This window comes from Pantherophis guttatus, chromosome 5 (assembly GCF_059756535.1).
Source record: "Pantherophis guttatus breed Tessera chromosome 5, ASM5975653v1, whole genome shotgun sequence".
In the NCBI taxonomy this organism is placed as follows: domain Eukaryota; kingdom Metazoa; phylum Chordata; class Lepidosauria; order Squamata; family Colubridae; genus Pantherophis; species Pantherophis guttatus.
In genome coordinates this window covers 20,026,187-20,050,341 of record NC_142067.1, presented here as the reverse complement: position 1 = coordinate 20,050,341, position 24,155 = coordinate 20,026,187, and the positions used below count along the sequence as shown (strand labels likewise).

Here is a 24,155-nt window from a genome sequence, read left to right as displayed (position 1 = left end):
ACAGCATGCTGTCTTCAACCTCATTTTAATCTTTCACTGGAAAAAAACTTATCAAAGTTTGCATAAGCAAAAGAATATTGTTGTACTAGTTAAAAATTGAATCTCTGCTTCTGGTTTCTTTTGCTATACTGAAACATATATGAGGATGAATGAGCAAAGTAGCTATATAACAGTTCATCACTGCACTTCATGGGCAATTCTATGTAAATTAGATTGAAGCTGTGTCATGCAGAAACCATCTATGGATATAAGACCTTAATTGCTCTTTTAACTCTTGTTTATAGTTCAATTACCATCTAACTATCTGGAATTGTTTTTCTAGAATGTGATTTGCTATTAAAAATTGAAAGGTTTTCCTTTACATTTTCCTCAGCTACAAGTATAAACAAGTACATACAGGTAAGCTTTCACAAGAGCTACAATACTCTGGCAAATATTGTTTTTCAATTTTCCAGTTATAATTTCAAAATGCTAATTTTTAAAAGCTAGACACTCAAATAACACACGTTGTGATTGGCCTAAGTCCCTGACCTAGAATAAGAAACCAATTCATTATTGTTATACAGTAAATATTTATTCAATAGCCCTTCTTTGTTTATTTCTACCAATTGTGGGAACATAATCCAGTGTTACTTTTATACTATCTTCCTCCATCCAATAGTTGTTTTCTGGGAAAAGTTACGCATGGCACAACCCACTGCCCTCATTCTAGGAGGCTAAGGGAGAAGAGCAAAAGAATGTCTACAATTCAGTGATGAGAGCAGGACAAATGATAAGTATCTAAAGTAGTTACGATAGCTGCAGCATTGGGTGATAATTAACGTGTTTTATAGTCAAGATATAAAAAACATTTCGCATGAAAACATGCTATAATAAAAAGACATAATTTTGTTTAACAATGGCAAACTGAAATTAATCCTCTATGCTGCAATTCCAATCACGGTTGTAACAGCTATTCATAAATTGGGCCTTAGAGCTTGAGAGCAGAACCTATAACTTCTGGATCAATATTGCAGAGGCCCCACCACCACCATTGCAAATCCCAGCAAGGCCATGTTCTCCTTGTTTTAGGGCATGAGTCATGTGAACAACTATTCTTGCACCAGACATCCTGAAATAGAGAAGGAAAAAAAGTTTCAAATTGGAATGCCGTTTTTGCTTAGCTTTTTCAGCTTATGCTGTGTAAACAAGTATATACTTCCTATAATGAGTTTAATTCAGATAGTTTCACTTCCTTTCTCACAAAGGTGTTAATGGTGTGTGTTGGGCCCCAGGAGGAGAAGATGAGTTGTAGCTATGTCAAAAGGAAAGGTAGAGAGCAGACAATAGAGATTACCATGCTAAAACTGTTAAATCAGAATTGGGACCCTAAAATAAAACTGCTTTATATAGGATGAGATCACTGCTTTATCTAATGCAGAACTGAAAAGCAGTGATTCTTAGATGATTTGTGTATACTGTACCATGTTCCAAACAGATACACTAGAGCAGGGGTGAAAAACCTACAGCCACTAGATTCCTATTATCATCTCAAGCGGCAAGTTCAAAGGTCAAAGATCCAGTCTAAAAATCTCTGGAAAGTCATAGCTTTCCTACTCCTACAAAGATCAATCAACTGTTTTTGAGTTCAAAGACACAAGTCTAGCAAGTAATGGTTAGTGTTCCTAATATTCTACTAGTTTTCCCAAGTAAGTACTATTTAGATGAATTGTAATTCCAGCACAATTGGGAACTTTATTTTCCAATATGCCTTGAAACATTTTAGGGTATATGCAATCTGCTATTGTCCAATCTTTCTGGATTACATCTTTCATAATTAGTGTTACTGGATACTGGGCAAATACAAATTAATTCTAGAAATATTTGGAGGAACCTAATTGCCTAATCTCAAAAAAGATTTTTAAATCTGGGTAATAGTTTGTGAACATTTTCTATGTAGCATTTTACAATCTGCTAAGAACAAGTAAGCAATATGAGTTGTATTTTGAATATTGCTCAGAGATAAAATCAGTATAAGATATGCTAATTGCCAGTTATATAAATACATTGCAAGGATCTCAATATAACCCATATTGGATTATATTAAATAGTTGCAGAAACAGGCAGCTTTTGAGAGTTACGGGACTTCAGGGAGATGGGCAGTTCAAAAACAAGAAATAAATAAATCATGATAATATTTTGGGCACTTGAACACAATTTATGATGTTTTTTTGTTGGAAACTGGCATTTACTTCTGGTTTTTGTCAAAAACAACTTCCATGATGAAGGTCATAAAATTAGATGCATTCATATGATTAACCACTTCACTAGAATGACTTTTGACTGAGGATCAATTACAGTCATAAATTGAGGACTACCTATACAAGGATTGGTTATTTCCCACTACCAACTATTATATTTTTTTTACTTACCCAATTGGGTGTCCCAAAGAAACTGCTCCTCCGTGAATATTTACCTTCTGTGGGTCAATGTCTAGCATTTTAATGTTGGCTAGGACAACAACACTGAATGCTTCATTGATTTCCCACATTTTAATATCTTCCTTTTTGAGTCCTGTCTGAGCAAGTATCTGCAAGGAAAAACACCATTTGAAAATTGGTATGTATGTATGGCAACATTTATATTATTTGCTGTACTACAAGAATTTTATGAGCAGATCATGATACATCCACACAGAATTCAAGTAAAAGAGAGAGAAGACGAAATTAAAACTCACAACATCGAAGCTAAAAGCACAGATTCTGAAACTTAATTACAATGGGAAAAATAGAGTCAAATTTTAAAAAATGATTAAAACCACACAAACATAGCCCTGGGATATAGATAACAACCCCTATCTAAGCTGAAATCCGTTGGCTTTTAAAACTAGGCAGTCGGAATAGATTCTCACTGTTGCAAAATTGTAAAGCCAATAATGGCCTAAATCTATGGGGATATGGTTCAACTACGGTAAAGGAATTCAGGTGGCCCTCACTTAATGACTACTCATTCAGCAACCAGTCAAACTTACAACGGCACTGAACAAATGGTATTTATGACCAGGCCCCAAAGTTCTGGCTATCGCAGTATCCCAGTGGTCACATGATCACAATCAAGGGGCCAATGACAAGCTTGCAATTACAACTTTGCAGCGTCCCACAGTCCCATGATCTTTCTATTTGTGATCTTCACTGCTGGCTTCCAATAAGCAAAGTCACCGGGGAAGCCAGCAGGTCAAAAATGGGTGACCACGTGATGTCATGCATAACATGGGATTCACTTAACGATGGCAACGAGAAACATTGGAACTATCGTTTGCTAAGTAGCATGGTCCCATGATGTCACATTTTACAATTGTGTCACTTAGTGACAAATTCCAGTCCCAATTCTTGTCCTTTTATTTTCATTTTAATTACTGAGTTCTAAAAAGGAGGATACAATTGATTTTCAATAAATGGTCTTGAATCATTGGAGAACACAAAGCATATAATAAATAAATAAATGTCAGAGCCAGAACAGAGCAAACACTTTGCAAAGACAGCGGTTAATCCAAACAGCCAAATCCATTGAAATACGAAAGCACTCACGTTGATCAATTAAAATATTACATAATAAAATGATATTTACAAGACAAAGGATGTTTTTGAGTTCTCTAAAATTCTTCATTAGACCAGAGCCATTTGGTCACAGTCTTAAAGCAGAATGTGAGCAGAAAACATTATGGTATTATGCATAATATGGCAGTGTCACTTTGTTGCTTGATTATTTTATTCCAGTTGTTCAGATATAATCTGGAATTAATTTCTTCAAAAGTAACCAGAACTAAAATGCAATGGCTCACTCAATTCCAAACCACCACCACAAAGTAGTTAATCCTAATTTTTATAACTTTTTAGATTTGTTATTAAACCTAAAGCAGATAATCTACTTTAGAAATTCATTTTAAATTCCGTTATATTACATTTCCACTGAAGACTAAATGCAGAATTAAACGAGCAACTAAATGAAGGTAGAGCAATGGTCGAGATGATCACCTTAGGAACAGCATGTGCTGGTGCAATGGGAAAATCAATAGGATCAACAGCAGCATCTGCAAAACCTGCAAGAAGAGAAACGCGAATTAGAAAAGAAACGTTAAATGTGCTTACTCGTAATATTGAATTTTATTCTGGCAATGATTCCTCTATCAGGAGCACAATTTCAGAGTTCATTAAAACAGGGGTGTCAAACTTGATTTCATTGAGGGCCACATTAGGATTGTATTTGATCTCGGGAAGCTGGGGTGGGCATGGCCAGGGTGGCATGGCCAGCTTGACATCACTCATGTCGGGGGCGCCTGTGATGGCCCGAACACTCTGCCAGTGAAAATGGGCTCCTCTGCTCCATTTTCAGCTGGGCCGGCCTCCTGCAACCCTCTGCCAGTGAAAACAGAGCTTGTGAGGGTTGCACCTGGCTCTCCCAAGCTCCATTTTTGCTGGCAGAGGCACCGCCGGCCAGTCCTTCGGTGTTTCCAGGACAGCCCCACGGGCCAGATCTAAGCACTCTGCGGGACGGACGTGGCCCACAGACCTTAGGTTTGACACCCCTGCCTTAAAAGATACTTTAAAAAGTCCATGCAAGAGAAGTGCACTGAAAGCTTCCAAAGCTATGGTTTTTTTAAAAAAATTAGGCTTTTGGCAAAATTGCAATTGGTTGAAACCACTTGATCAAAAATCTATCCTTCCTGCCTAATCCACAGATAAAACAAAATAAAAAGACATCCACCACTGATCTTACTCAGGGAAATATAAATACAGGTAGCCCTCGACTTACGGCCACAATGGAACCCAAAATTTATGTTGTTAAGTGAGACATTTGTTCAGTGAATTTTGCCCCATCTTATGACTTTTCTTGCCACAGTTGTTAAGTGAATCCCTGAAGTTGTTACATTAGTAAATGTATCACGATTGTTAAATGAATCTGACTTGCCCATTGATTTTGCTTGTCTGACAGTTGCAAAAGGGGATCACATGACCCCGGGACACTGCAATCGTCATAAATATGAGTCAGATGTCAAACATTTGAATTTTGATCACATGACCATGGGGATGCTGCAATGACTGTAAGTGTGAAAAATGGTCATAAGTCACATTTTTCAGTGCTGTTGTAACTTTGAACAGTCACTAAACGAATTGCTATAAGTCAAGGACTACCTGGATATGATGATTTCACCAAAGGGAAGGACGATTCTCACCTACTATTCTAGCCAATGGCTTCACATTAAGTCTTTTGGCTGCTTCTGAAGTCATCAGTACCAAAGCAGCTGCTCCATCGTTCAGCGTACTAGCATTGGCAGCAGTGACTGTTCCTGGGGAAAAAAATCATTAAGGAAAAACAATTTACTAGGAAGAAACAATTTAAGCACAATGCATTCCCCTACAATGGCACTTCCTAAATCTGGATAAACTGAAGAGCCCTGGTGGTGCAGCGGATTAAAGTGCTATTAAGTAGCACTTAGCTGCCAGCTGCCTGCAATTACTGAGAGTTCAAATCTCACTAGGCTCAAGGTTGACTCAGCCTTCCATCCTTCCGAGGTAGGTAAAATGAGGAACCCGATTGTGGGGGTAATAAACTGACTTTGGATTAAAAAAAGAACACCGCTTAGGGGGGGGCCAAAAGCCCTACTAAGCAGGTATATACAAAAGTATGAAGGCTATTGCTTAACACACTGTAAGCCGCCCTGAGTCTCCGGAGAAGGGCGGCATATAAATCGAACCAATCAATCAATCAACAAACAAACAAACAAACAAACAAACAAACAAACAAACAAACTAACTAACTAACTAACTAACTAACTAACTAACTAACCAAACAAACAAACAAACAAACAAACAAACAAACAAAATTGGGTAAAAGTGTTTTTTCTTTGAGTAATGACACACAAACCAATTATCCAATTATAGCAGAAACATTTAAATAAGAGCTTTCTGATAAATGGCTTAGATAAATGTCAAACTCAAGGCCTGCGGGCCAGATCTAGCCCATGGGATGCTTAGATCTGGCCCGCGGGGCTGCCCTGGAAACAGCGAAGGACTGGCCCTGGTGCCTCTGCCAGCGAAAACGCACGCGGCCCTCCCGAGCTCCATTTTCACTGGCAGAGGGTTGCAGGAGGCCATTGCAGCCGAAAACGGAGCTTGGGAGCCCGTTTTCACTGGCAGAGTGCTCGGGCCACCACAGGCACCCCTGACACAAGTGATGTCAACCTGGCCACGCCCACCCCGGCCCCCCAAGGTCAAACACAACCCTGATGCGGTCCTCAATGAAATTGACTTTGATACCCCTGGCTTAGAGCCATAAAGGAAAAAATTGAGAAGCACTATCCTATGGTGTTACCAATTCCTACTTCACCCGGTGTCAAACGATGGTCATAAAATGTACAGCGGTCTAAAGCCAACATAACTGGGCATAATCTTAAACAAGCAATCAATCAAGAAATACATTGCAAACTAGCACTCTGTAGAACAGTCATGAAGGCTTTGCAAAAACATATTCAAATACTGGAATGTGTGACACTCTATGGAAGCTTTGAAGAAGCAAGATAGGAAGAGTATTGATACTACTGAAATTTGTTATTGGATAAGACTCTTGAAAATACCCTGGACAGCCAAGATCTGAAATAAATTCTAGCACATTAAAAACGGATATCAAATCTTACCATTTTCTTTTTGGAAAACCGTCTTCAATTTTGGAACTTTACTGAAGTCAACCCGCTTGTATTCCTCATCTTCTTTAACTTCTGTGTCTGGTTTCCCTAAAGTAAAGATTCTGTTTAGTAAAAAAAGATTGGAAACTTTGACCAAAGTCAAAGTCCAATCCAGCAAAGAGGCTTTATCAGTGACCTGCTGGACGTTAACATTTTCTTATTTTCCAAAGGACAGCTGAACATAAAAGAATCTTTTGCATCATTTCATTTCTTGCCCTGTCCATCTCATGTTCCATTGCTCTATTATATGAGTGGATTGATTTAAGTTAAGGCACTGAAATCATCAAAATCAGAAAATTCTGATTTAAATTAGGTATGTTTTACTTATAATTCTTCAAATATGTATTAATGCTGGAGATCAGTCAAATAACAGTTAAGAAAAACGAAGTCCTGTTATCCATTCTACTCAGTGGTGGGATTCAACCAGTGTAACAGCTGGTTCACTGAGCACACCAAACACGCGCTCGCTGTACGCGCAGTGCGTTTCAAAAAGCTCTAAAACTTGCCTTCTACTGCAGCCCTGGTGAGTAAAAGAGCTGATTGCTCCGCCTATCAGCTTGGCTTCAAACAAAGGAAATATAGGTCAGTATAGCGCAGTGGGCCCAGCTGATCGTCGGAGCGAACTGGTTCGCTCTCAGCTGATCAGTGGAACTACCCTGTTTCCCCGAAAATAAGACCCTGTTTTATATTTCTTTGAACCCTGAAATAAGTGCTTGGCCTTATTGCCATGCGCTCAAAAGCCCCATTGGGCTTATTATCAGGGTATGTCTTATTTTGGGGGAAACAGGGTACCGGTTCACCCAAACAGTCTGAACCAGTTGAATCCCACCCCTGATTCTACTACTACTACTATATTGGATTTCACATTCGGAAAATGAAGCATGCCATATGTCAAAACAATTTAAAATGAGTCTCCAGAGAAGGGCGGCATATAAATTAAAGCAAAAAAAAAATAAAAATGGAGAAGGTATTGTATATTACTCCATACTACCTTTTTGAGAAATAGTAACAGGCACAATTTCCTTTGCAAATATTCCAGATTCCCAACCTTCCTTGCTTTTGGTATAGGATTTTATAGCATAAGTATCTTGATCTTCCCGTGATATAGAAAATTTCTTAGCAGTATTCTCAGCACAATTACCCTGGGGGCAATGAAAAAAAAAGGAAATATGAAATGCTTTGTAGAGATCATTTACACATCTCATGCTGCATATAATTTACTTATAGTGCATGTGGTTTGAATTCATCTTAAGTTCCTAATGAAATTTAAGATTAATTCAAACCACATGTACTATAAGATAAGGGATAGCAGCTTTGAACTAAAACGTTTTCAGGAATTGATAATTTAACTGAATAAATGCACTTATGTGTAGGATATGCATAGTACCTGTACTAACTATTTTAAACTTCCCTTGCTCATATTCATTGTAAGTTTAAAATAGTAGATAGTCCTTGACTTGTGATTGGTCACTTAATAACCATTCAACAGACCCATCTGAGTGGTACATATGACCCAGATTCGAACTCCTCTCGTTGTCACATGATCACATTTCTGGTGCTTGGCAATCAGACCACATTTCTGGCCATTTACAATGTGCCATGGACACATAGCCACATTTTATATTTTTGCCAAAAACTGACATTTAGTTCCCGTTTTTGCATCGTGAACCATCTGTTTGCTTATTAACCACCAAATCATTTAATGACCATGATTTATTTAACAACCCAGTGCAAAAAAAAGTCATAAAAATCAAGTCGGTCATGTGTCCACCCGTTTCACGACTATCCCGAGCTACACCTGTGATGAGTTACTACAGGTCATAACTTGAGGACTATCTGTATTAATTACAGTGTAATAGGAAAAGAAATAAAAAAAAAAAAAGATTTGAATAGAAGGTTTTTTTAATTATTGCAGCAAAAAGGCCTCCAGGTAATTTTAGAAGATTGTAAACTACCAACCCCATGGTAGCAGAGATTTTGTCTATAGCATCTCTTAAGACAGCATCTCTTGACCACTGGACGATGTGTGGACTTCAACTCCCAGAATTCTGGGAGCTCTGCTGGCTGGGGAATTCTGGGAGTTGAAGTCCACACATCGTCCAGCAGCCAAGGTTGAGAAACACTGTCTTAAGTGATAACAGCTTCTAACTGTTGTGCTCCTTCATATGTGTCCAGATCTGGGAGCCATAACTCAACTTTATGCAGAAGGTTTTAAGGGTGCTGAAATTGAAAAGGACCTAAATAAAAAAGAAGTTTTTACCTGTTTGTTCCTCTTTTACCTGTTTCCCAAGCTAACTTGGGAAAGATTTGTTTTATAAAAACTCTAAAACAGGAAAACAACATGCACAGCGCTTTTTAAAAGTCTCTTGTATTGTGAAAAGATAACCAATATTTGGATATTAGTGTCTATCTAAACAGCTTGCTAGTCACGTCCTAGTAGAAAATGTGATCGAATAAAAGATACGACCCTGACTATGTGACAATGGAATACCAGGCATCTAATTCTATGAACTTTGTGAAAACAATTTCAAAAGAGGCTGGCATTCAAAATGATGTTTATTGTTTTATTTTATTATTAAAATTGATATGTTGCTCAATTCCCAAAAACTCTGGGAGGTTTACAAAATACTTCTTTGCTGAGTTCTCCCATTCCTATTAATAGTCATTTGCCTGAATGCTTTGAGTAATTGTTTTTCTGCCCTGTTTCATATAAATGGCCAGCAATTAGAAAATAATGACATTAGGACATGTGATTAAAATAGGAAAAGAAAAACTCGATGACTGTTGCTATCTGGGCAACCATTCTATAAGATGCAGTTCCACTCAACCTGTGCCAGCAGGATCGGGAAAAACTACCGTGTTTCCCCAAAAATAAGACCCTGCCTTATATTTTTTTGAACCCTGAAATAAGCGCTGGGCCTTATTGCCATGCCCTCAAAAGCCCGATTGGGCTTATTATCAGGGGATGTCTTATTTTGGGGGAAACAGGGTACATGTTAAATGAACTGTAGCAATTTGTTTTTATTCAAAAATGATTCAAAAGTATTTCAAAGTTTAAAATGAAATATAGTCCCAAGACATTAGCATTTACCATGTGGATCTTGTTGTAAACATCTGTCAAGCCATCTTTGACAATCAAATCTTCAAGCTTTACTCCTCCATAAGGCGTTGTTCCTCTGGTCATGGTGTAGGGGACATTTGACATGCTTTCCATCCCACCAGCCACCATCACATCCTGTTTAGAAGATTTTACAGCTATTTAGCATACATACATACATACATACATACATACATACATACATTACAAACTATTCTAAAAATACAAGTTCCAGGTATATTAGTAAAGAAAAAAGCAGACATCCTGCGAACTCCGGAACTTAACATTTTAAAAGAATTAAAATTTTATTTTACTAAGCTTTCGTTAGCCATCTGCTGACCTCATCAGAGTATTAAACTACCATTACAGAGATCTCTGCCTTTATATGCCATTAATCAATTTGCCCCTTGCGCGTGTAATAGGCCCTTCCAGCCGTCTCCCACTTGTAATCAGCTGTGTTGTTTTTGCTGTCGTCATGCTGGATGATGGAGGCTTGATTCCTACTGTTTCCTCCCTCCTAGCTTGCTTATCAGTGGGGGATGATGTTAGCCTGTCAGCCATTGCAATTTGCTGCCTTGTCTGTGACCTCGTGGTCGGCCAGGTTTGTTTCTCATTAATCCTATTTGTTACAGTTTGAGACAGCCCTGCCGGCTGTCAGACAGCTCTGTGTTTGGTCAGGACTAACTATGCCTTCACAGGCCGAGTCTGCATGCCCAAAGGTAGGGGGTGGGTGCCTTTGGTCTCTGCTCACTGATGGAAAGTCGTTTCTGCTCCTCCTGCAGGGTCTTTCCTGGTGTCTCAAAGCCTGGTAGGCCGGTGGCAGTTCGATATGCCTGTTGATGGAATTGTTATTGGAGAACCAGGCTTCTTTTAGTAGGCATCCTCCTTTAGTCCTATCATGGGCAATAACCTCAGCTTCTTGAAAATCAAATGTGTGGTTGTGCTCCTTCATATGCGTCCAGATCTGGGAGCCATAACTCAACCTTATGCAGAAGGTTTTAAGGGTGCTGAAATTGAAAAGAACCTAAATAAAGAGCCCTCTGTACTTAAGACTTATTTTATTTTACTGCAATTAAAAAAAAAAAAGAAATACCAATAAAACAATATACAAAAACAATGTACCAAAATAAAAAAATCAAACCAAATAAACAGAAAAAAAAATGTAAAAATCACCTAAACATATAATATGCTCATTTATTTATCAACAAAGTATCAAATTATGCATAAAATGTTGTAGAATCTTGTAAATTATGAAATGCTGAAATGTGTATGGTTAGTAGTAAAAATAGCCTTTCTAAAAAAGGATAAATTATACATTTTAAAAAAATTTCAGTCACCAACATTGGGATAGAAGTATTTTTCTAATCTTTCAGATGATACTTTTCATTTGATATTCAGAGTATCAGTTCAATAATTCATTCACAAGACTTTTAACCAACAATGGTCATTTGTAGACTAAGAATTGTGGCCTTCTTTCTTTGCCTTGAAATAAAGAAGTTCAAAGTTCATATATATCCACAAATCGTGAAAGTACAGATTATCCTACCTGACTCCCACACATCAAGCTCTGGGCTGCCATCATAATGGATTTCATTCCAGAAGCACAAACTTTGTTGACGGTTGTGCAAGGAGTAGAAACTGGTAAGCCTGTGCCAAATAAAGATAAACTAATCAGATAATAAATAATAAAAATAACTGCAAGCAAAATGTAAATATGACCTATCAGGAAAACTCTAAAAACTTTTTTAGCATATACAGTATATCACAGAAGTCAGTATACCCCCTCACATTTTGTAAATATATAAGTATATCTTTTCATGTGACAACACTGAAGAAATGACACTTGGCTACAATGTAAAGTAGTGAGTATACAGCTTGTATAACAGTGTAAATTAATGGCTATGTGTTGCGCTATTTTGAGGGGGCAGCAGTGGTGGGTTGCCCCCAGTTCGCACCAGTTCTATAGAACCGGTAGTAAAACCGGCGGGAGGCTCCGCCCACCAACCCCGATGTCACCAAAACACTTCTGCGCATGTGCAGAAGAGCGCGCGGCCCCGCTGCAAACAGGTAGTAAAGGTAAGTAGAACCCACCCCTGGAAGGCAGCACATTTACACTGTTATACAAGATGTATATTCACTACTTTACATTGTATCCAAGTGTCATTTCTTCAATGTTATTCACATGAAAAGAAATACTTAAATATTTGCAAAATGTGAGAAGGTGTACTCACTTCTGTGACATACTGTACAAACAGACATAGAGAGACCACCTAACTGCATCTAAAACAGTTTTTATTTACTGAAATAAATCTCAGATAGATGTCAAATAATGAAAAGAATCTTAGTTACCGGCACCAAGGGTCGCTTGTCTTGCAGGAGCCTGTCCTTCTCCAGCTTGGATAACATTTCCCATGTATACTTCTTTCACTTCTTGAGAAGGGATACCTAATAAGGGAAATATGTATGATAATTATGGAAGGGATAGCTTTGTAACTTAAGTCCAATAAAGGTTCAAAATTAATTCTCTACATTTGTAACCTGTGTTTCCTCAGAAAACAGGAGGTGCAAAATTCAGCAATTCAAGGATGGAATCTTCCAGAAAACTCCCTCTGAAAGATATAAATCATGTATATAACTGCATTCAGCCGAATGCAGCAAGAGAAGTCTTCTGCTATCTAAACCTTTGTTAAGAAAAACTTTGTTCAAAACTATAAAATTCAATGCCCTGACCTTCATACTTCTTTCTTATCTTTCAGGTAAACACAAGGAGGTCAAGACTGATTGTCCCCTTTCAAGTAAATCAACTATTTTATATAATCCAGAAAAAAAAAGAGTGAGAAAGAAAGGAATCTTGGAGCACATACTAAAGCATATACAGTTATAACTGATATCTTTGGTATTACTATTAGCAAAATGGATGAGATTTTTTTAAAGTATAATTTTATTGATTTTTTAAAGGAAAAAAAATAAGAACTAATATAATTAAGAGAGAAAGAAAAGCGCGAACAAAGTAAAAATGCAGAAATAAGAAGAAAAAAGAAATACAAAGAAATTACTTTTGATTTTCTTTTACAAGTAAATTTAAGTTGATCTTCTTTGTTACAGTTTATAGCAATAGCACTTAGACTTATATACCGCTTCACAGTGCTTTTTACAGCCCTCTCCAAGCGGTTTACAGAGCCCGCATATTGCCCCCAACAATCTGGGTCCTCATTTTACCCACCTCGGGAGGATGGAAGGCTGAGTCAACCTTCAGCCTGATGAGAATGAATTGCCAAATGCAAGCACTCCGCACTCAGCAGAAGTAGCCTGCAGTACTGCACTCTAACCACTGTGCCATCTTGGCTCAGTATAGGCAGTCTTTGACTTTCAATTGGACACTTAGTGGCCAGTTACAATGGACTCCAAAAAAAATACTTGCAACCCAAACCTGAAATTCTGACAGCTACCGCCTCCCCCTCCCCCCAAAGCATCGTCACATTACTGCATTTTGGGTGGTTGCCAAGGCAATCAGCCCGCATTAATGACTGTCTGCAACAACAGCCACATGACCGTAAACTCGAAACATTTACTTCTGACAAAACATGCACCATAGTAAAGAATAGGTTTGCTTAATGACTAATATTCGCTTAACAACCACCACAAAAAACGTAATAAAACTAGGCACAATCACATGATAGCCTACTAACTACCGTTTGTCAGCCTTGGAAGCCGTATCAGGCCGGAAGCTTCAATGCTGCCACCTCCTCATGTGTGGGAAAGTAGGACGGGGGATTTAGGAGAGGGGAGTTAATAGACATAATAGTGTTCTTCCTATCGGTCAAGGTCAGGGTAAGCCAACATCTGGAGGAGGAGTGGTCAGGGGCTGGCTTGAGGTGGAACGGACGATGATTGGAGCATGTGATCGGTTGAGGAGAAAGGGGGTGGTTTTGGGAGCTTTGATTTACTGAGGGAAAACCCGGGCTTTTCAGATTCGGGATTTCCCAGATGTGCCAGGTTACCCATTTCTAGTAAAGAGAACTTTGGAAAATGCCTGCTTCAGTGTCTTTACTGGGAGTTGGGGGTTTTCTGGAATGCTGACACCGTTCATATTTACGATCATAACTGCGAGCTCGATTGTGATCGTAAGTCAAGGACTACCTGCAACTGTTATTGTTTCTACTATTATCATAATTTCACTTTTTCTGTTTTGTTTTTTAATTTGATTCATATGCCACCCTTCTCCGGAGACTCAGGGCGGCTTACAATGCATTAAGCAATAGCCTTCATCCTTTTGTATATTTATACAAAGTCAGCTTATTGCCCCCACAAACTGGGTCCTCATTTAACCTACCTTAGAAACGATGGAAGGCTGAGTCAACCTTGAGCCTTGGCGAGATTCGAACCTGCAGTAATTGCAGGCATCTGGTCTTAATAACCAGCTTAATAACAGGGTGCCTTAGACCACTGTACTACCAAGGCTCCTGTACTACTCACTGTACTACCAAGGCTTATTGTTTCACGCAATAAGTTCAGAAGGGGTTTCTAATCAACATTAAAATGAATTAGTCTTTTCTCTAATCAAAACTGACAATTTCGCCATTTCAATTAACTCCATCATCTTCACTGGTAAAATCAATAAGATTAAATAATGGGGCTAAAGCAAGACTAGACCTTCTTTACGTACCTGCTTTTTCTATTGCTCCTTTAATTGCAATGGAACCAAGGTTAGTGGCTGGCAGTGAGAAAAGGGAACTTTGGAAAGATCCTATTGGTGTCCGGACAGCACTCACAATAACTACCTCCTGAAAAGCAAAAGCATTACATCAGTTTAATTGAAAGTGTTTTCAGAATTATGCTTTAGATCAGGGGTGTCAAACTCAAGACTCAGGGCCCAGATCCAGCCCTAGTGGTGCTTAGATCTGGCCTGCGGGGCCATCCTGGAAAAAGCAAAAGACCGGCCCACAGTGCCTCTGCCAGTGAAAATGGAGCTCAGGAGACTTGTGGGCGGCCCTCCCAAGCTCCGTTTTCGCTGGCAAAGGGTTACAGGAAGCTGTCACAGCCAAAAACAGAGCTCGGGAGCCTGTTTTTGCTGGCAGAACACTTGGGCCTCCACAGGCGCCCCCGACACGAGTGATGTCGAGCTGGCCACACCCACTCTGGACCCCGAGGTCAAACACATCCCCGATGTGGCCCTCAGTGAAATCGAGTTTGACACCCCTGCTTTAGATTGTAAGAATATTCAATGCATACTGTTGATTATTGAAGCGATTCAAATCTATTTATTCAAATGCAGTACACTAACTTCTCGGCAAAACTACAGTTGTTAATTAAACAACCTAAACCATACAATGGAAAGCTTTCCTTCTGCTCTTTCGAGAGAGGGTCAAAAAGCATGATAATTTAAATGTATTAACAGTTTCAAGGATTAAGAAGAAAAGTAAAGTTTTTATGACAATATATGTCATGGGATGGGATGGGATGGGATGGGATGGGATGGGATGGGATGGGATGGGATGGGATGGGATGGGATGGGATGGAATGGAATGGAATGGAATGGAATGGAATGGAATGGAATAGAATAGAATAGAATAGAATAGAATAGAATAGAATAGAATAGAATAGAATAGAATAGAATAGAATAGAATAGAATAGAATTTTTTTATTGGCCAAGTTTGATTGGACACACAAGGAATTTGTCTTGGTGCATATGCTCTCAGTGTACATAAAAGAAAAGATACGTTCATCAAGAATCATAAGGTACAACACTTATTGATAGTCATAGGATACAAATAAGCAATCAGGAAACAATCAATATCAATATAAATTGTAAGGTTACAAGCAACAAAGTTACAGTCATACAGTCATAAGTGGAAGGAGATGGGTGATGGGAACGATGAGAAGATTAATAATAGTGCAGATTTAGTAAATAGTTTGACAGTGTTGATGGAATTATTTGTTTAGCAGAGTAATGGCATTCGGGGGGAAAATTATAAGTAGTCTAAATTTCCTACCATAGTAAAAGCATCTGTGGCATTCTGGATACCATCTGGCTTATTTTGGCAACAAAGATTTGAGAAAACCTTTGGTTTTCTGGAAGAGCCTTGGTAGTACAGTGGTCTAAAGAACCCTGTTATTAAGACCAACTGCCTGCAATTACTGCAGGTTCGAATCTCGCCAGGCTCAAGGTTGACTCAGCCTTCCATCCTTTCTAAGCTAGGTAAATTGAGGACCCAGTTTGTGGGGGCAATAAGCTGACTTTGTATAAATATACAAACGGATGAAGGCTATTGCTTAATGCACTGTAAGCCGCCCTGAGTCTCCGGAGAAGGGCGGCATATAAATCAAATAAAAAAAAATAAAATAAAATAAAAAAACAATGTAGTTTTAGAAATGCACTAAAACTAAGAATTTAGTATTGCTTACTATATTTCTGTATAGAAAACAAATCCATGCAGTGTATTTAGGACAAAACTACATGCAACGATATACTGTTCTTGCCCGTGCTTTTCTAATTACATCTAGTAGATAAACACTACGTCTTTATAAAACAAGCATAGTTTGGAGCCACTATTCTATGATATTATTTTAGCAATACTCACATTTAAACCACGTTGTGATGAGTAGCTTCGGCTTGAAAATCTTAATGCCTGCAAAACAGATTACAGCATTTATTGTAATACGGCATAAACTTTTAACATGCAGAACAGAAAGATCAAGTCTATGCTACTGTCAGATTTTTTTGGACTAGAGGTCATCAAGAAGGATAATGGATTACTGAATCATCACACCAGTGATACCTGTTAAACTTTTTAAGTATTTTTATTGTTAAAGGTATATTATGCTCTATATGTCTATGGAGATTCTCAGTCATCCAGGTCATGGTTGTCCCAAAGATGCTTTTTTCAAGAGGCAACTGGACTTTCTGGGGTTTTTTTTTCCTTTTTCTTTGAAGACGTTTCACTTCTCATCCAAGAAGCTTCTTCAGCTCTGGCTGGATGGCGGGGGATGGAAGGATTGGAATGGAATGGACAATCCTTCCATTCCCCCCGTCCAGTCAGAGCTGAAGAAGCTTCTTGAATGAAAAGTGAAACGTCTTCAAAGAAAAAACCAGAAAGTCCACCTACCTCTTGAAAAAAAGCACCTTTGGGACATTATGCTCTACAATACAAACTACATAGAGATCCATAAGCAGGCATCAAAGAGGCAAAGGATATACAGGAGAAAACTTGAACAAAGTTATTACAATAAAAGCAGTGGTGAAATCCAATTTTTTTTACTACCAGTTCTGTGGGCGTGGCTTGATGGGCGTGGTGTGGATTGGTGGACGTGGCAGGGGAAGGATACTACACAATCTCCATTCCCACCCCACTCCAGGAGAAGGATACTGCAAAATCCACATTCCCTCCCCACTCCTGGGGGAAGGATATTGCAAAATCTCCATTCCCACCCAACTCTGTGGCCAGCCAGAGGTGGTATTTGCCGGTTCTCCAAAATACTCAAAATTTCTGATACCAGTTCTCCAAACTGCTCAAAATTTCCACTACCGGTTCTCCAGAACCTGTCAGAACCTGCTAGATTTCACCCCTGAATAAAAATCATTCATTCAAATTTCCCATACTTGGGTTATAGTAGCCCAAAATGAGTATAAAGCGCGGGTGATTATGGGGGCAACCCGTCGCACCCACGTGACACTTCTCCTGCGCGAGCTGCACTGGCTCCCAGTGGTCTTCCGAGTGTGATTCAAGGTGTTGGTCACCACCTTTAAAGCATTCCATGGCTTAGGACCGGGGTATATACGAGACCGCCTTCTGCCATCAACAGCCTCCCACCGGCCAATATGCTCCCACAGAGAGGGGCTCCTCAGGGTGCCGTCGGCCAATGTCGACTGGCGACACCCAGGGGGAGAGCCTTCTCTGTGGGGGCACCAGCCCTCTGGAATGAGCTGCCCCTAAATGTGCGTATGATCCCCGACCTGCGCACCTTTCACTGCGCCCTAAAGACCCTCTTGTTTCAACAAGCCGGTCTGGCCTAACATGAATATGAATTTTAATGGGTGTATGTTAGTTTTTAATTTGTGGGCCAAATTTTTGTATATTTGATTTTAATGGTTTTTAAATTTTGTAAATTTTATGTGTTTTAATATGGCTGTACACCGCCCTGAGTCCTTCGGGAGAAGGGCGGTATAGAAGTCTAATAAAAGTCAAGTCAAGTCAAGTAAAAAGTCAAGTAAAAAGTCAAGTCAAGTCAAGTCAAGGGATGATGACTGTGTACACTAGCTGTCCCACAGCTACTGATCTTCATTTTCCCCTCCTTCAACCTCTTTAAGGCTAGAGCTTTTATTGACTTCTGCCTTGCCATCTCCTAGAGTTGTATCTAATTCTAGGTCTGTCTCGCACTATGTCCATGCAGACCATCTTAGTTCTGATTGGTTCTTTTGGCCTGCCTGTAAATTAAGCAGTTAATTGCCAGAATCAGGTGTGTTTCAATAGACCTTGTTATAGCAGCTTGATTTCTCAACTTGACCTTAATGGAACAATGCCGTTTTTGTTATTTTCCTTACAATATCCTGACACACTATCTTTTCTTGTTGACATTTCACCTATTTCTTCCAGCTTGATGCCCTTTCTCTGGACTTAGCACTTATTTTGTACTTGTCCATTGATCAAATCTTGTTATTTGCAGGGTTTTTTTGTGTGTTTCCTAACCCTGCGTCACACATTCCAAAGGTTTTCATCCTTTTTTTCTATTCACATATTAAAATGGGTAGCATTTTACCACATAAATAGAAATATTTTAACTCTTAGATTCTTATCAGTTAAGCAACCATTGCTGTAAAATGGCAAAAATGTCCTTAAGTGTAGTAGTCTAGATGGATGAGTGATGCTTATTTTACTTTCAGATTCTGTTGGCATTGTCTATTTAAAGCTTAAAGGCGTGTTCTGTGTCTAAGTTTATTTGAACTGTTTTGCCACAGCAAACATTTCAGCAGCAAGTTTATTGATTAATTCTTTTTACCTGCTTTCATACAGATGATGAACGCAAGAGTCCTATTCATAAATGATTCCAGTTATAGAAACAACAATTCCACACTCAAAGCAGAAATTTTGAGAACTACCAAGACAACAAATAGAGAACACCTCTTACCAAAAAGTGAGGGGGAGGGGTGTCACATCTCATTAATACACCTTGCACATGGGACCACCATATGAGATCACTGCCTTTTTTACTATTACTAGAAAGAGTGGAAGCAACAAACACTATATATATATATACCTGTCATTTAACAAAGCACCTCAAGCCAATCTAATTTTACCTTAAAGAACTGAATCAGAAGCTAAGAATCTAGTTCAGTCTTCTCCTAAAACAGAGAAATACTACATGCTGCACACACTTTTCCATTAAAAAAAAATTCAAGTGTGCTAAATCTCTGCTCTCTAACAACACAGCTAATCCAAATACACTGTGGAAGAAAAGAAAGAGATTGACTTCTTTGATATCTTCCCTTCCTCCTTATTTCCACTAGTCACTTTGTGGAACATTTATATTTTTCCAAAAATAGATCACCAGTCTTGAATTTCAATTGCTTTGTGGAAGACATTTTCTCCTTCTCCTGAAATCTGAGTTTATAAATCACTTCCACAAGAGCATTGATGCATTTGAACTTTGGTGTTGGAGAAGACTTCCAAGAATACTGTGGACAGCCAAAAAAATAAACCAAGGGATCATTGAACAAATTAACCCAAAGTTTTCATCTGAAGCCCAAAGGATCAGGTTCAAATTATCTTAATTTGGACCCATTATGCAAAACCCAGCTCTCTGGGAAGGTGGAAGGAAAGAGAAGAGAGTGACCACAGCAAGGTGGTAGAACTCAGGGAGAGTGGCAATGAATTCATGGAGTGACCCTTTGATAGTTGGGAGACTCAAAATCTATCTATGTGGTTGCTAGGTGTTGAAAATGTTTTGATGGCACATAATCAATCATCCAGTTCAGCAGAGACAGCAAGTTTGGAGACGTGCCTCATACCAACCACTTGTCTAAGGAATTTACAGTTAATCCTCTACTTACGACCACAATTGAGCCCAAAATTTATGCTATTAAGCGAGAAATTTGTTAAGTGAATTTGCTCCGTTTTATGACTTTTCTCACCACATTTGTTAAATGAATCACTGCAGTTCTTAAATTAGGAACATGGTTGTTAAGTGAATCTGATTTCCCCATTGACTTTGCTTGTCAGAAGATCGCGAAAGGGGAACACACGACTCCGGGATACTGCAACCATCATAAATGTGAGTCACTGGCCAACAGGGTGGATAAAAATGGATGATTTTTTTTAAAAAATCAATTTTTTAAATTTAAATCGGTGTTTTTAAATTTAAATCATTTATTTTTATTTTTATCAAATTTATTTTAATAAAATGTTTTTGGAGTAAAAAATCTATCTAAAGATAGTTTTCTATTTAAGATACATTAATAATTTAATTAATTCAGCATGAAATGGAGCTTAGTTATGTAGCATGAGGTTGTCTATTCTGCAATAGTGGGACTGTTGGTGTGTCAATAGCAGATCAGAGGAGGACAGAGATGGCAGTTGCTCTTTAAAATTATGATTTAAATCGAGCTGATTTAAATCAAGCCTTTTTATTAGTGATTTAAATCGTGATTTAAATTGACTTGATTTAAATCAAATCCACCCTGGTGGCCAAGCATCTGAATGTAAATTATGTAACCACGGGGATGCTGCAACTGTCATAAGCGTGAAAAACGGTCATAACTCACATTTTTCAGTGCCCTTGTAACTTCGAATGGTCACTAAATGAACTGTTGTAAGTCGAGGACTACCTGTATTTCACTGTCAAACAAGTCACACCTCCCATCAAGGTGAAAGCGGGTGGATTCCCTGCTCCTTAATTACAAGGGACCCTCTTCTATCCTTGACCCTCTTCCACTCGTGACCCTCTGGCAAACAAATGGGTGCAGACACACATCGCACAGGGAGGCATCCAGAAAGGAAACACACACACACAAAAAAAAAACCATCCTTCTCAATCAATCAATTGGAACAGAGCTGGAAGGGACCTTGGAGGTCTTCTAGTCCAATCCCCTGCTCAAGCAGGAGACCCTACACAATTTGAGACAAGCGTCTGTCCCAGTGTTTTCTGAAAAACCTCCCGTGATGAAGCACCCACAATTTCTGGTGGCAAGTCGTTCCACTGGTTAGTTGTCCTCACTGTTAGGAAGTTTCTCCTTAATTCCAGGTTGCTTCTTTCTTTGATTAGTTTCCATCGGTTGTTTCTTGTCCTGCCTTCTGGTGCTTTGCAAAATAAGTTGACCCCCCTCCTCTTTGGGGCAGCCCCTCAAATAACTGGAACACTGCTATCATGTCACCCTTGGTCCTTCTCTTCTCTAAGAGTAGCCACACCCTAAGTAGATGACATTGGCTTCTGAGATAAAGGTATTCTGGACAACTGAAAGCAACAGAGCAATAGCTGCTAATTTAGAAGTGGATCCAATTTTAGAAAATATTCAAATACTTTTTTTAAAAAAAAAACCTTAATTCCATACTTCGGTTTTTAGAGGAAGGATGGCGTGGCGGTCAACGACGAGGGAGGGAGCTCCCCCCCCCCCAAAAAAAAACCTACCATGACCAAACATGCATCTCCGGGGGTCTCCCGGCTCAGTCACGGGCCGCTACTCACCAGAAGGGGCTTCGCTACCTGCCGTCCGCACTGCATCCCGCCGCCCGCTTCGACCACCTCAACGACTGGAACCGGGAGGGAAGCACCTCTGCCGTCACCTTCACCAGCACGGGCGCCACGCCCTCTAGCCCGGCCAATGGGAAGGCAAGGAAGGACGGCCGCCTTCGTCCAATCGCCTCCCTTCGAATCCAGGCGCCTGGGAGGGGAAAAGTGGGCGCGGCCACCGTGAAGCGTCTCTATTGGAGGCACGAGAGAGAGAGGGTGGGGGCAGTAGAAGACAGGCGAGCCTGTTGCAAGAGGCGGGAATTAGGTGACGTCAGAGAACCCTAGAAGTAGGAAATTAAAGAAACGCCTACAGGGGAGGAAAAAAAAAAAGGCTACAGTTGCTATGATAGCAAGAGACAATATGGCTGAGCTACGTGGATAGTATTCAGATTAACAGAGTTGGAAGGGATCTTTCAGGTCATCTAGTCCAACCCCCTGCCCAAGCAGGACACCCTTCATCTGCCTCTACCTAAATCTGTATCTTTCAAACTTGGTGACTTTTTAAGATGTCTGGTCATCAACACCCAGAATTCCCTAGCCAGGATGCCAAATTTGAAAAAAAAACACCGGTTTAACAGATTCCAAAGGATCCAGGACGAGAATAGCTGGTGTAGAATAGATCAAGGCTGGATAGGATGGGGATGATCTCCTCATCCTTGTCCCTATTGCTAAGTAAAAGCTCTCCCCTTAGTCCTGCCTTAGACATAAATCCAGCTGGCTTGTTCCTCTCCCTGAGTCGTGGGAAGCAGTCAGTGGCAAAGCACTCCTCCTCCCCACTCCCCCCCAAAAAAAACCCTTGCCAAAGAAACTACAGAGACTTGTCCAAGCAGCCACCAGGAGTCAATACTGATTTAAAAGCGCATTCCCCCACCACACAAATAAAAGTGGTACAAGAAGAGCCTGTAGTACAGTGGACTAAAGCACTGTTATTAACATCTTATTAACATCTGCTGCTTGCAATTACTGCAAGTTCAAATCTCACCAGGCTCAAGGTTGACTCAGCCTTCCATCCTTTCAAAGGTAGGTGAAATGAGGACCCAGATTGTGGGGGCAATAAACTGACTTTGTATAAATATACAAAAGTATGAAGGCTATTGCTTAACGCATTGTAAGCCGCCCTGAGTCTCTAGAGAAGGGCGGCATATAAATTAAAGCAAAAAAAAAAGCAAAAAAAGTGTTCTCCGCCCCTCCCTGGATTAGCACAAGCCTGCCAGGGTAACGTATGAATTCTGATTGGCAATCTGAGTCTGGTGCATTGGTTTCAGTCCTTGCTGTGCAGCGAGCCAAAGGGGTCACCTTGAAGAAATCCTACAGCAACAGATGTAAAAAACATGTTTTAAGCTTGGGAAGTAAAATGTTAGGAAGAAATCCTGACTAGCTTTATCTTAACTTCCTGGGGTATAAAAAAGAAGAAAGGGGAAACTGAGTCAGACTTCCAAGATTCTGTAACTATAGCCTAGAGATAAATGTTTTTCAGACTTGACAAACTTTAAGATGTCTTAAAATTCCAGAATTCTTGAGCCAGTGCTCACCAGGGCTAGGAATTGAATTCTGGGAATTGAAATCTGCAATCTTAAAATTGCCAAGTTTGAAAAACACTGGCCTATATATCAAGGGTGAAATCCAACAGGTTCTGGAGAACCGGCAAATACCATCTCTGGATGGGCCCAGAGTGGGGTGGGAATGGAGATTTTGCAATATCCTTACCCTCGAGTGAGGTGGGAATGGGAATTTTGCAGTATCATTCCCCTGGAGTGGGGTGGGAATGGAGATTTTGCAGTATCCTTCCCCTGCCATGCCCACCAAGCCATGCCCACCAAGCCACACCCACAGAATCGGTAGTAAAAAAAATTTGGATTTCACCACTGCTAAATATCCACAAAGTAGTGTTTTCATTATTCTTGAGGAGTCTGTTTCTTTACTAGCCTGTCTTGAAGAGCTGACAAGGCTGAATGTGGTGTTCCGATTTGTGACTGTGCGTTTATTAAAGGCAAGGTGTTTTTCCTCTGACTTTGCACCCAGCAGAATAAGCATTAATCAAACAGTACGGCTTGTATTCTCTGGATGGTTTGCTTGTCCTCCTCCCTCCAAATGTGACATCTTTCAAGTCAAATGGAAATACAGAAACCCAGTGGATATCGGTGTAGAAACAGCACCCCTGAAGTTTGCATCACATTCTGAATAATGTGAATGGTGTAGGAATAGTACAGGGTCAGCTATATGAACACTGAAGGACCCTCTTTATTCACATTATTATAAGAAAGAAATGTGCTTGTTTAGAAATTACACTAAGTCAGCTAAAATTCCATTCTTGGTGATATATATCTTCTGAGGGGTCTAGTTGTCAAGAATACAAGGACATCCATAAGAAACAAAAAGTTACTTATTAATCCAAGGCCAGCCATGAATCTGTGCATCAGTGATTACAGAAGAGGAGGATGTTTAGCTAAGATTATCCCATGTACTATAAATTAATGTAGGAATTTAGTAATTAAAAAGTGTCAATTATCATATAACAAATGTATCTTAACCATATATGGAAAACTGCTGTGCCAGCAAAATCCTTTGCCTTGGATATGTATAAAAGCAGTTGTATCAGAACTCTTTCTTTGT

The 24,155-nt window shown here is 39.5% G+C and overlaps 1 protein-coding gene across 1 annotated transcript; it reads right to left on the bottom strand.

Annotated features, from left to right (window-relative positions):
• Nucleotides 1–555: 555 nt before the first annotated feature.
• On the bottom strand, nucleotides 556–21,657 carry ACAT1 (acetyl-CoA acetyltransferase 1). Its single transcript, XM_034409598.3, has 12 exons — nucleotides 21,498–21,657; nucleotides 16,400–16,447; nucleotides 14,485–14,602; nucleotides 12,168–12,263; nucleotides 11,365–11,465; nucleotides 9,813–9,956; nucleotides 7,713–7,863; nucleotides 6,674–6,769; nucleotides 5,213–5,326; nucleotides 4,014–4,078; nucleotides 2,412–2,569; nucleotides 556–1,111 (listed from the first exon to the last, which is right to left on the bottom strand). Exons 1-12 carry the CDS (start codon nucleotides 21,531–21,533, stop codon nucleotides 991–993), a joined length of 1,248 nt encoding a protein of 415 aa, XP_034265489.1. The 5' UTR covers nucleotides 21,534–21,657; the 3' UTR covers nucleotides 556–990.
• Between the last annotated feature and the right edge of the window lie 2,498 nt (nucleotides 21,658–24,155).

What these genes read in the sequence shown, in the direction of transcription:
- ACAT1 (XM_034409598.3), bottom strand. Translation starts at nt 21,533, where the DNA reads ATGCAGTGCGGACGGCAGGTAGCGAAGCCCCTTCTG. An exon ending in GCTTGATGTGTGGGAGTCAG is followed by an intron (nt 9,957 to 11,364) that starts GTAGGATAATCT and finishes TCTTCTAAACAG; the next exon opens with GATGTGATGGTGGCTGGTGG. An exon ending in TCTTTGGGACACCCAATTGG is followed by an intron (nt 1,112 to 2,411) that starts GTAAGTAAAAAA and finishes TCTCTATTTCAG; the next exon opens with GATGTCTGGTGCAAGAATAG.